At 37.8% G+C, this 12,559-nt stretch overlaps 1 protein-coding gene across 3 annotated transcripts in view; it reads left to right on the top strand.

Moving 5' to 3' along the window:
• pax7a (paired box 7a) overlaps positions 1–12,559 on the top strand; it is a 48,390-nt gene that overhangs the window by 2,575 nt on the left and 33,256 nt on the right. For 2 of the 3 annotated variants that reach the window (XM_059329131.1, XM_059329133.1), the window contains exons 3-4: positions 403–547; positions 954–1,082. In XM_059329131.1, coding sequence (XP_059185114.1) covers positions 403–547; positions 954–1,082 — 274 coding nt within the window. The remainder of the gene's footprint in view (positions 1–402; positions 548–953; positions 1,083–12,559) is intronic. The other variant, XM_059329132.1, reaches the window with a different exon arrangement.

Genomic DNA, 12,559 nt, shown 5'->3' with positions numbered 1-12,559 from the left:
TTTCATTACAGTACTTTTGTTGATCAATACATTATCACCAGGGCTCACAGGAAGAACACATCTTGTATCAGTTTGACTTTTCTGGCAAAATAAGGGATGAATAAAAAATATTGTACTATATGGGGACACATTTTTGTCTTGTGTTAAATTATTTTTTCAAAGCATTCCAAACATTTTAATGCCTGCTCTATTTATTTGTCTCAGTAATATAATATTCCTATTCAAAATGTGTATTTTATATTTTAGTCTCTTATTTTTATAATATTTGTCTTTTTTATTTTGTAGGATCACAATTTTTTAAAAACCTTTTCAAAATGCTCTCAATTAAAACTGATTTTTTTTTTCTTCCTGTTATCGCCCTTTTGTTGTTTTCCCTCCCTTCACACCATTTCAAAACTAAAGCAGGTGGCAACTCCTGACGTGGAGAAGCGCATCGAGGAGTACAAGCGAGAAAACCCCGGCATGTTCAGCTGGGAGATCCGGGATAAGCTGCTGAAGGACGGGGTGTGCGACAGAAGCACAGTTCCTTCAGGTGAGGCTTCATCTGGTAAGCTGCACTTTTTTTTTCTTATTACGAGCAAAAACACTGCAGCAACACTTCTGAACATCACTTTGAATCCAACATGTTTTAAGCCCCAGTTACTGGTAATAACATGTTTGAGAGTAGCAGGAAGCACACCTACAGCTGTGTGACCCCCCCCAAAAAAATCACCTTGTTGGGAAAATATCCCTTTGGTGCTCAATATTAATTTTCATTAATGCATTTATAGTATATTTTTCATTTTAATATAGATTTCCTTTTTTTTTAACGCAGCTGCTTCATGTAAAACTTTTCCTGTGCTTTTTTTTTATTTATTATTTATGGTTTCCTAAAAAAAATGTATTATAGGATTACTATGGTTCTTTGATGGGTTTTAGAGCTAATCACCCATTTACCTTTTTGTTGCCATTAGTGAGCTCCATCAGCCGCGTTTTGAGGGCCCGATTTGGCAAAAAAGATGACGAGGATGACTGTGATAAGAAGGATGAAGATGGAGAAAAGAAAACAAAGCATAGCATCGATGGCATCCTCGGTGATAAATGTAAGTTTACAGCAGAAAGTATATGGCCCTTTTGCATATGTCTGAAATAACAAATTATATTTATTATTATCATTATTATTATTATTATTATGTAGAGTAAATTACAGCCTTGTAAGCAGGAAGCAAATGTTTTAAATAGACTTCCTACTTCACGTCCTCTTGGGAAATTGTCCCACATCCTCGCTGCAGCTAAACGCAGAGAATTTATTCCTGCTTTTAACTCCGAGCCAGCAGTTGTTTCATTCACTCAATTATTTATGAGAGCCTTGGCAGAAGGTATTTAACTGCAGAAAATTAATTTGTGTAGCGAATTCCTCCCCATTCATTCACTCATTTAACGACCTTTAAACGACAGCTGACAGTTGACCCATTTCACAATCGATGTCAGTTCACTGACATTTCACCACTTGTCAGTTAAAGTGGAAATCAATGTTCATATTATTATTTGCTCTATTAGTGATGCTGCGAGGAGGGGAGAATAAAGCTTTGATGCAGGTATTCGCTGTCACTGTTTGTCAATAGTATTTACAAGCTTATAATAACCTTAAATGCATTGGTGTATTTGTGGCATATCTTATATATTTATTTAAAATAAATATAATATTGTGCGTGAGAAATAACACATGGGGGACATTAGAAAGACTTTACATGATGTTTTTTTTATTCTAAGTTATTTGACAAGAGTAGATTGTTTTACATTTTACAAGACAAACTTGTGATTTTATTGTCATATTTTATTGTCACATTATGCTTCACTGTTTTTTGTTTTTTTCTTGTTGTGGAGGGGAAAAATGCTTCCAAACGATATAAAGCTTGGCTTCTTTTGATGATCAAACATGACTGAATGGGGTTTAGATAAGAGTTGACAAAAGCCTCCTTTTTTCTTCAAAAAGACACTGCCAAAAATTTTTCAAACTTGAAGATGAACTTCACGAGCAGAAAAAGCCTCCCTCTCCATTGACGCCTTTCTAAAAAGAAGAGTCCGAGGTACAAAAGCAAATCCTGGAAAGCAGGGCAGCGAAAAGGAGAGTATGGACCCGTCCATTCTCATTCAAAAACCGGGCTAAAAGAGAGAGAAAAGTTTGGACAAAAGGCAAGGAGAGACATAAAAGGAGATGAATTATTCAGTACGCCCCGCTGGTAGATAGTTTTGTAATTTTATATAATGGCCCGTTGGAGAAGAATCAGTTGATAGCGTGAAAACGCTCTCCTTTTTTCTGTCACGCCACGCATTAATGTTATGAGAAAAATGTCACAATTTTGTTGCAAATATCTCAAGTGTCCATATAGATGGTTTGTAAACCCTGCTGGCTATAAATGACCAACACTTTTTGGAGAATCTGCTCGTTACGCACACGCGTAAAACCGAGGACACGTTTTGTGCGTAACGTGATAGTCCGACTTGTTAAGTGGGAACTACATTATTATTATTTTTGCATTATTATTTACTGTCTGCCGTTGTTACAAAATATACACATAATGTTCCTGCTTCATTTTTTTTTTTTTTTAGCGCAGCTTGTGTTTTAAATTGGGACTCAATTACGTTGCTATAAAAAGAGACGCACCCTGTGCGTAAAGCAGTTTAGACTACCGGCATCCGGATGGCATTTAATAATGTTAATACTTATTAGAGTAAGCATTGGAAACGATGGTTGCTGAATAGGTGGCTGTGTTCCTGCCGGGTGTAATAGCTCGCAGGCATGGTAAGAAATGTATTTATCCCCAATCAGCCCCTCACTCTCCGAGTTTGAAGCACAGCCCTTATGTGGAGAGGGGTTTTAAAGCAGATTAAATAGAGCCTTTTATTTCTTTTCACTTTCATCTCAGAGCGGAGCTCACAGTGGCTCGCCCAGGGCACAAAATTCATGAGATTTTTTTTTTCGCTTACTTATCCAGATTTTAAGACTTTATTTATTTATCTATTTGTTTATTAGGCCTTGTGTATTGGATTTTCTCAGAGGTTACATCACGGATTTATCCCAGCTCTAATCTAGCTTTATTAAACGTGTATTCAAAATGCTAACCATATTACAATATTTTATTTTGTTGCTTGGAGTCAACTGTCATTTCTCAGAAGGATGTAAACCAGCTAAAGCTGCAGTGTATGTAAAATAAGCTGCTGTATTGGCCTTTTTATTCTGACAATCGTCTGTCAAACATATTGATTAACCCACCGTCCTGTTTGTGCAGAAATAAGTTACTTTAAATGGCACGGCTGTTCAATTCTGCGCCAAAGTTATGTTACGCGCAAGAAATTGGTGGAAAAGAGCTGCGCTACATGTGTGCAAACTTGGATATCCTTTTGTTTTGCGCCACAGCGCTCAGAGAAAGAAGGTGAATCAGATGTTGGACATCCATCTGCCAAACCTGACCGTCAGATGAGGTGGAGACAGGCGATGGACACTTCAGCAAATCGCAGGATTACCTGGGGTCCTCAATCTAATTAAACAGATGTCAGGTGGGATTATTTCCGAGCATCAGGGAGGGAAAGTGACAGAGCAGCGGAGAGGTGTGAGGAAGTCAGACAGAGCAAAGACCCGGGTTAGGACTGACTGAGAGGAAGCTGCTATTTTATTTATTTAGTGGAATCTGTATTGAAACTCCTTGTTTCAGACAGAAAATAAGTGTCTTTAGATTTTTCTTTTTTCCATTTCTCTTTCACTGTGTGCTTAATTTAAGTCAACATATTACCCAAAAAATATTTATTTTTCCGGTTCACTCACAAGTACAATGTTTTCCTTCAGAAACACAAAAAGAATAATTTCTGCAGTTATTAACAATAAACTCGGCCTATAGTGATGAAAAGAGTGAAAAGCTGCCCCCTGCATGCTCTCCACGTCACAAACACGCACGCACGCACACACACACACACACACACACACACACACACGCTGTCACGCACGCACACCCAGTCTCTAAGTGTATGGTAATATAATGTAGCTATATTTCGGGTCTAAAGCCGTGCTGAATGAGAAGGACAGGGGAATGAAGCGAGAGACCACTTCAAACAAATCCATCTGGAACAGTGTGTGAGAGAGATTCAGTGAAAGTATGGGGAAGTTATTTAGCTATTAATAACGTTTTTTCCTCAGGCATTGAGAGTGACTCCATCTGCACTTTCTCGCAGCTATTTGGCTGGGTGGAAATTGAGGGAGACCCAAATGTTGGGCAGAGATAACATACCCATCATAGCCCAGACCCTGCGCTGTGCTTCACTGCATTAAACTCGGATTAACCTCCCCTGTCCCCGCAGCCACTCAAGCCACATTTCACTGGAATTTACATCGGTAGGCCTACAATTCTTCTTATAGAGGGGGCAGGAGCAGAGAGGCGCCACATCATCGATAATAATAATAATAATAATAATAATAATAATAATAATAATAATTAATAATAATATATCAGGGCAATATTTACAATTAATCAATACAATTATTAAGGTGCAAAAAATATGGGGCCTATTATGTATCGAGGCAAAATATAAATTCGAATTTATTTAATTTAATTTTTTTTTTTTTGCCGATTTTGCTAAAAGTAAACGGCAATTGTTGGTCATAGGTATATAAAATCATAGAAAATACATATTTTGGGGGCATTTTCACATTATAAAATACATATTTATATAGCCAGGTGGGTTTTTTTTAATTTTGCTTAAATAAATTTGTATTTACTTAAAAAAAAATATATATATATATATTTTATTTTATTTTATTCTAAATTTGTTGTTAACATAGACATATTTTATTATATTTTGAGTGTTTAGATGTTTAGTTGGCATAGGTGATTGCTAGCTTCCGGTCTTTTTTCTCCTAAATTAAAAAAAAATAGTTGATGACACGCCTCTGAGACTTAACAGCTTCTCAATAATACTAGACATATTAATAATAATAATAATAATAATAATAATAAAATATGATTTATGTGCATTTATTGGTCGTGAGGTAACTGCAGTATCTGCCTGTAGGCCTACATTTTTTTGCTTAATTTTTATATTCGTTATTCTTTATTTTTATTTATCCACCAGAAATAAATTGTGACATTTTTATCTACAAAAAATGGCGGTTTAAATTGTCGTTAATGACACATTGCGATATTTTATTTGTGTTGAGGAGCTACTACCAGTGTAACAAATTAGCCTATTGGTTCCAGCAAGGTAACATGAGCGAACCGTGCAACATAATAACACGAAACCCATTGCTTATGAGTAATGAGTAATGAGTGCAGTTTAAGCTTGTAGGCCTACCACACTGCAGAGACGCGTCAGTGTCAGGAGCTTTAAGTGTCGGCAGCATTAGGGGCTAAATAAAAAAAAATGGAGTAGGCTTAAATTCATTCTGTGCTGGCATTTGACTTTGATCACATCAGAAATATTCATGGAAGCACAAACAGTGTCTCTGCCACCATTATCCAGGCTGACAGTGATACCTCTCAAGGCTGTCTATTAATTAAAGTGGCGCTTACCATGTGGGACGACTCCCTATCTGGGCACAAAAATGGTTTTTCCATCTCTTGTGGGGCTCTTGAAAAGGGGCAATCTTTCCTCTCCAGCTTCTTGTGGGAAATTTAAAAGTGTACAGAGGAAGACATGGGGATTTCTAGCTCATTTATAAAGACGAGTTTATAATCCTTTCCTGCTTAATAACTTAAAAGGATTCAATTTCTCCCCTCATTTATGGGGTTATGATCACACATTGTTAAGCGCAGATAGTAGCATTTCAAGGTTAACATTTCCTGCCCGAAAATATCAGAATATAAGCTGTAAGCCCATAGGTGCCCTTTGTTTGGGCTGCACTTTCCCCCACAAATGCTTTTAGATGTTGTTACTATTAATGTGATAACAAGGACGGAGCAGAGGAAGTTGATAAGATGCCTCTATACGCCATCGAGCATTTTTTTTTTTAAATACGATATTTAATTATAGCATATAATTTCACCATCGAGAATTAAACTCAGTAGGCTTACGCAGACTCTGAGGATTGAATGTCTGGTTGGGGGTCTCAAACCATACGAGACAAATTAAAGAGGAAGCGTTGCCCTCCAGGTATCCTGTCACAACAGTAGGGTGCTTCAGCGCGTCTCTCATTTCTGCCTGTGTTTTATTCCGCCAATTTTCACTCTGGGGTTCCGGGATCCTGCCTGCAGGGCTGCACTCCAAAATAAATAGAGAATCCCAAATGTTCTTCCTTTTTTCCTCTTCTTTTCTTAAGTTTGACTTCCTCTCTCTCTCTCTCTCTCTCTCTCTCTCTCTCTCTCTCTCTCTCTCTCAAACACACACACGTGCGTCACGCAATCATGTCAACAGGTGGTATCAGTGACAAAACATTGTACTTTTAGGTAGGTGGGTCGTGTGTAACTTTATTTTATTATTATATTATTTTGTCACATGATTTGTTAATATACATTGATCGTATGGTGATTTGGGGAATAGATGATATATATTTTTTTAAATGTCTTGATTGGTTTTTGGTGTAATTCTTTTGAGCAGAATGGGGGAAGCTAATTTAGTTTTTTTTTTTTTTTTAAATCAGTTTATTCTAGTTTATAAGGTTTTTAGAGGCAAATTAATTTGTGGTAATTTTTTTTTTGGGGGGGGGGGGGGGGGGGGGCTACTACTACTGAAATTGTGTTAATTTTTTTTTTTGGCAATCTTTTTTGTAACTGTTGACATTTTGGGAAAAGCTGCCTCTATGTAATTCCTTATTACTTTATATATCATATTATTTTTGTGAGAAATATCAACAACAACTTCAGCATCTGACTATAAACACATGCACTGCAGGATCTTCAGTCTATTATAATATAAATGTTCTGTCCCTAAAGACTAATTTTTCTTGTTTTCTAATTATTATTTACCATTTAAATATGATAATTGTCATGTTAGTGCTACCAGCCTATACTGCATTAGCCTCAAACATTTACATTTCCACTTGAGGCGTTTTAATGTATTCCCCAAATTGCCACCGCTTTGTTAGCAGTGATGTTTAATTGGCTGGAAGAAGATGAATGAGGCTGACAGGAATCAGCTGTCCCGAGATTCCCCTGTGAGTCTGACTCGGAAATCATAACCTGACCATCTTTTCCTCCCTTGAAACCAGCTCGTTGAACTTGTCACATCTAATTAGGGTGTTAAAACGCACCGAGTGCATCTGTGGGAAACAGTAGGTGGTTGGTCCGGGGCAGCCAATAAGGCCTTTTTGGGTCAGATGGTGGAGGTAGAGGTGGAGGAGGAGGGGTGGGGGTTGTGAGCAGCATGGTTGGATGGTGATGTTGTTGAATTGGACCGCTGTGGGGTTTTTATTTTCTAAGCAGGCCCCCTTTTTTCCGCTATTACTTCAATTATGGCCATCCAGCGGGCTAAACAGGCCAGCCTGCATGGACTGTAGTCTTGCTTTAATTAGGTATGAAATTAATTACACCAGACATCTATTAAAGACTTTTAAGTTTGGCTAATTTTTTTTTTCTGCACAGAGTTTAAAGGTATAACAGTGGATTAATGGCTTACAGCCAAAATTACATTTTATTGCATCCCATCATGTCAGCCTGTCTAACAGGTGTCAGGAAAACTTATACTAAAAACTAACAACTTTTTATTAATTTGCTCAGCTTTTTCACCCTTTAACTAATTTTTTTAGAAATATAATTTAAATCGAATATTCTACCAACAATTCCTGCACAATATTATTCTATTATATATATATATATATATATATAAATGCATGGCTATTTCATAAATAACTTTTTATCTTATTGTGCTGTTTGAGTTTGTGAAAATACAATTGTATTCCCATTTTAAGAGGCCACATTCTCTTTTTATTGAATACTTTTTTTTTTGTATTGGTACAAAAAAGTCCTGTGATGTCTGACAGCCTACTCTCACCATTGTTAGATGAACAGCCACTAGAAAAGGACGAGAGAAAGAAGAGGGAGGAGAAAAGGTCCTTCTGTTATTTTCTGTCTTGAGACTTGCTGCATAGGCTATTCAGGCAAGTTGATGAACTCCTCCAAAAAGTTTATTAAGGGGCTGAAAACAATAAGAACTAAAGCCTTTGGGTGCCTGGGCAGACAGTTTATAAACTAGCTGCTATTGTGCCTCAAAGGCAGATGCATGAATACTTTTGAATAGGGGCCTTCAAACTGACACGATCAGGCTGGACAGCAGCAGTTTTTAAAGGGAGAGAGGGTGCTTCTGCTGCAGCTCAGATCTCTGCCTTTTTTTGCATTAATGTACATCTGCAAAGGAAGGAGGGAGGAGGAGGAGGAGGAGGAGGAGCTGGGCACTGTCTGTCATGGCCACGCTGCTTTTCCCTTGGGCTTTACATTATACGTTCACTTAAAAAAACTTACCAGAAGATATATATGTTTAGGTAAATGAGCACTTTCTTCAACTTTCCTCTGAGGAAATTATAGAGTATCTCCTTATGTTTATTTATTCCTAAACAACAGAGGTTGTTTTTTTTTTCAATCATATTTGTTGAAATTCAAGCCAAGAGAAAGTCCCTCCTGTGAATCATCATAAAAGCAGATGGTTTAATACCTTATTTTCTCCTACTACTAATGTTATATTTTGAGTGTGGAAATTGCACAAGCTGTTATGTGGAGACCAAGAGCAGAGTGTGACAATTGGTCTTTCCTGTTAGTGCTGAATTTCAAACAAAAAGCTTAGCAAAAAAAAAAAAAAAAAAAATTCCTGATCATTTATGCGCCCCAAAAGGGGACAGAAAGCAAGGCAGGGAGAACGGTTGTGTGCTTTGGCGACGTGGATTCACTGTTGATATGTTTTTTTTGTTGTTTTTTTTTTTGAATGGGGCGCACTCAAGAAGATACATTATTCCCCTCCTTTTCAGTAAACAATAGACTGTCACTCTTTATCCCTCTTCCCTCCTCTGTCCCTCCCTCTCCAGCTTTCTCTTTTAGTCCTCTCAGTCTCTGGCTCTGTGCCTCACAACATCAGAGGGAGTCCAGTGATTTGTGACCCCAGCAACCCACACTTAATCTCGCTAAAGAGGGGGAGCATCCAGTTTTCAGCTTGGCGGGCCCCAAATAGGCCAAGCCTGCTCTGGCAGGTGTCAACATTAGCAAACAATTGGTCCCCAGTCCCATGCCCCGTACCCCAGTGCGACACTGAACCTAAACTATGTGAGGCGCGCTGAAAGGAGCCACATAATAGGGAATGAGGAGGGGGAGGAGAGGAGGGGGAGGACAAGGGAGAGATTACACTCTCAGACAGCTATTAGCAGGGATGAGGCTTTTCTAAACAAACAAAAAAAAAGAAGACGATCAATACTGTGTTAGTTTACCAAGTGGAGTCATCATTGTGGCTTTGGAGTATTTATTTTCTGCTCCATTGTTTTTCTCGACTTCTCAAACGTCTGTGGGCCGTATTGGCAATCCAATTTAGTTCGGAGGGGGGTCCCTGGGAGGCCTATTTCTTCGCCCGGGCAGTTGTGTGTGTTCGTTGCGGATTTCGCCTTGCAGTGGGCAGTTCATTCATAGATTTGGTGTTGTAATGAATCCTGATTGGCGAGTATTACCTTCGATGGTGGACGCTGACTGGGCTGTCCGGAGGGAAAAAAACACTCAGGGATGACAGAGCGGTGCTTAGCCCGGTGGGATTGCAGCCCCTCTACTTCATTAGACAGGATTGTCTTAGCAAAGAGAGCAGAGGAAATGGGGAGAGAATGAGTTGACATGTGGACTGCTGCTGCTCTCGAGTGGATATGTGTCTTGACAAGAGGGCCAATGTTTTTTTAAAGGCCATTTATTTATCTCTCACTGCTGATTCCCGGCCATGCCATGAGGAGAGACAAGTGTTCTCAGCAGGGGAGATTAGTTTCAAAGCTTCTAATGGAAAAACCTATAGTTATCGGACAGAAATCTCATTTAATTGCTTTGAGATGTCCTCTTGGCGTCTTTGCTCCTCTCCTTGCAGAAAAAACAAACCAGTTCAATCCAGGTAACATCCGCTAAGACAAAAAAAACCTCCTGGTGCAGTTGTTGTGCACACATCATTAGAAAAAGATGCCATCATTTCACTGCAATAAACAAACGTAATTAACTGACCTTGTGACCTCCACAGACAATGGTGCCTGTTGTCAGAAAGCACCAATAACAATGTCAACGAGCAATAAAATGATTCTGAGCATTCATGGCATTAAGGACATGGAACAACACAGAGAGGAACAGACTGTAAGGTTCAGTCTTTTTGTTTTTGTCTCGACTAGGTGAACTGCCGAAGGGGACAGACAGTTTGCAGAGTAATTTCAGCATAAAGCAGTATTTAATTTACCATGTAATTCCATAAATCTCATCGTTTTAATTCATAAGTTATCTACCAAACAACTTACATGTTGTCGCCGGCTGTCAGATAATTCAAACAATGACAAAAGCCTGTTTGTGAAAGAACTACCAGTTATTCTTGAGGATGTTTCTGTAGAACGTGTCAGTCAGGAGACAGGTATTGGTGTGGAGTATGTTTATCACAAAATATACCACTATTGACCATAACCGTGATTTTAAAAAAAGTTTAAGTATTGATGATATGTTTATAATACAGAGCGTCTTAAATGTCTCTATATTCTCGTATTGTTATCTAGTTGTGGTTACAATAGTTCTCTCCACCTCCCTACATTCATATTTTAAGTGCCAAAAAAATAAAAATTTGACTGCAGTATTTTTTTTAGCTTTTACGATAGTAGATTTTTCTTATTTTTGCCACAATAATCATGCAGTGAAAAGAATCATGACAACCCTAGTGTAGAGTTGCTTCTTTTATTAAATCCAAATATAATCTTCCAGCACAGAAATCAGAAATACTCATATTTATGTCTCAATTGGACTAAACAGTGTCTTTTTTTTCTGTGTTAAATTTGTCACTATGTCTTTTAAACCCTGTTAAAGCTAAACATGATTTCTAACTGCTTTTGTAGGCATTCAAAAAATATCCTAGGTTCACATTTTTTTTTACATTTATTTCCCTTCTCGAGTTTAAAAATATGAACTGGATTAGTAAAAAGAAGAAAAAAAAGGTTGATTTTGCAGTCCTGTCATTATGGTGATCTGTTTTGAAAAATTGTTGTCTTTTTATTGCATTTAAATTTAATGTTAAAACCCGCTGTTAGGATTAGCTTGAGGAATCTAAAAAATAAACTATATAGTGTAATTGAATTTCCTGCCTGTCTGAGGTAATCTGAGTAAAAATTCTAAAATGAACAGTGTAATAATAAGCGGGACCTTTGGCAGCAGCAGATCTTTGTCTTGGTGATTAAACCATTGTTATCCTGCCAAACAATGAAGCTGAAGGATCGCACAAATGAGTATACAGTACATCAGGACATCTCAAGCTTTATTATGTCCATGTTAAATCGTGCAATGGATGAGCAGGCCAGAGCCACATAATTTATTGAAAGAAATGTAGTTTCCTCCAATTCGCCTTGCCACCTAAGGTTGTCAAACTCTGACAGCTGGCACAGATCGGGGACAGTGTGTTGCATTATGACCATCCACTGGTTACCATGGAGCTGCATTAGAAAAGACAAAAGGCATTTCTGGCTAATTTTATTACAATACAGGAATAGCCCACATAATGTGCAACAGTAATTACGTTTAGCACAGTGCGCCCGTGCTCTCCCTCAGTGATGAATGAGAAACATTGACCATGGTCTGCTAGTTTAAAAATCGCCATTAGCCTATGCTACTTAGGGCCAGAACATTTCACATTTTATGCTCTTGATGTGCTTCACCACTGAAATATTCATTTGTTTTAATTGTGCATGTTTTTTTTTCACAACCACAAAGACAATAAACATGTTCCCTAAGTGTTGCAAATCAGAAATGTGTTTTTTCCCACCAAGTTAAAATGTGTAAGCGGTTGTCCAAACAGTGGGGTGGAGCTCCTGTCCTCGCCGACAAAATAACAACTTCAAATGTTGTCCCCTATTTTCAACTAATGGGCTTATTTCTGCATCGTCAGTCATTCTCTCCTTGGGGAACATGTAGTCTCAGTATAAAAAGCTTTGCTACTGTGCCACATTACAACCTCTCAATATGGAGGGAGCTCAGAAATTAATGCCAAGCGCTGTAATGCTTCACTGTGCCCAGAAAAAAAGCTTTACAGGAAATATTCATTAAATTGTTGAGTATAAAGGAAAACAGTTTGTTTAGTTGCAATCCACTGAATGTCTGTTCACTGTTACACAGTGGACTATCATCACTATATTTCATTTAAATCCATTTCACTTTGCGTATGACAATTACGGAACCATTTTTTCTAAGCTTTGAAAACCAACCTTACCGTTTTTATTTCTTCCAATGACGGAGACAACCTACGTCAGTATACGCAGGAATAAAGTAATTATTAAACATAAAGTTAGTAGCCAAAAGGCCATTAAAGATAGAAAAACAGTCAATTAAATGTATTTTTTCTGTATGGTCCATTAATTAAATATATGCATAGTTTTTTTCACGTGTCAAGTTTTATT

This window comes from Centropristis striata, chromosome 3 (assembly GCF_030273125.1).
Source record: "Centropristis striata isolate RG_2023a ecotype Rhode Island chromosome 3, C.striata_1.0, whole genome shotgun sequence".
Lineage (NCBI taxonomy): Eukaryota > Metazoa > Chordata > Actinopteri > Perciformes > Serranidae > Centropristis > Centropristis striata.
This window is presented reverse-complemented; position numbering and strand designations above follow the sequence as displayed.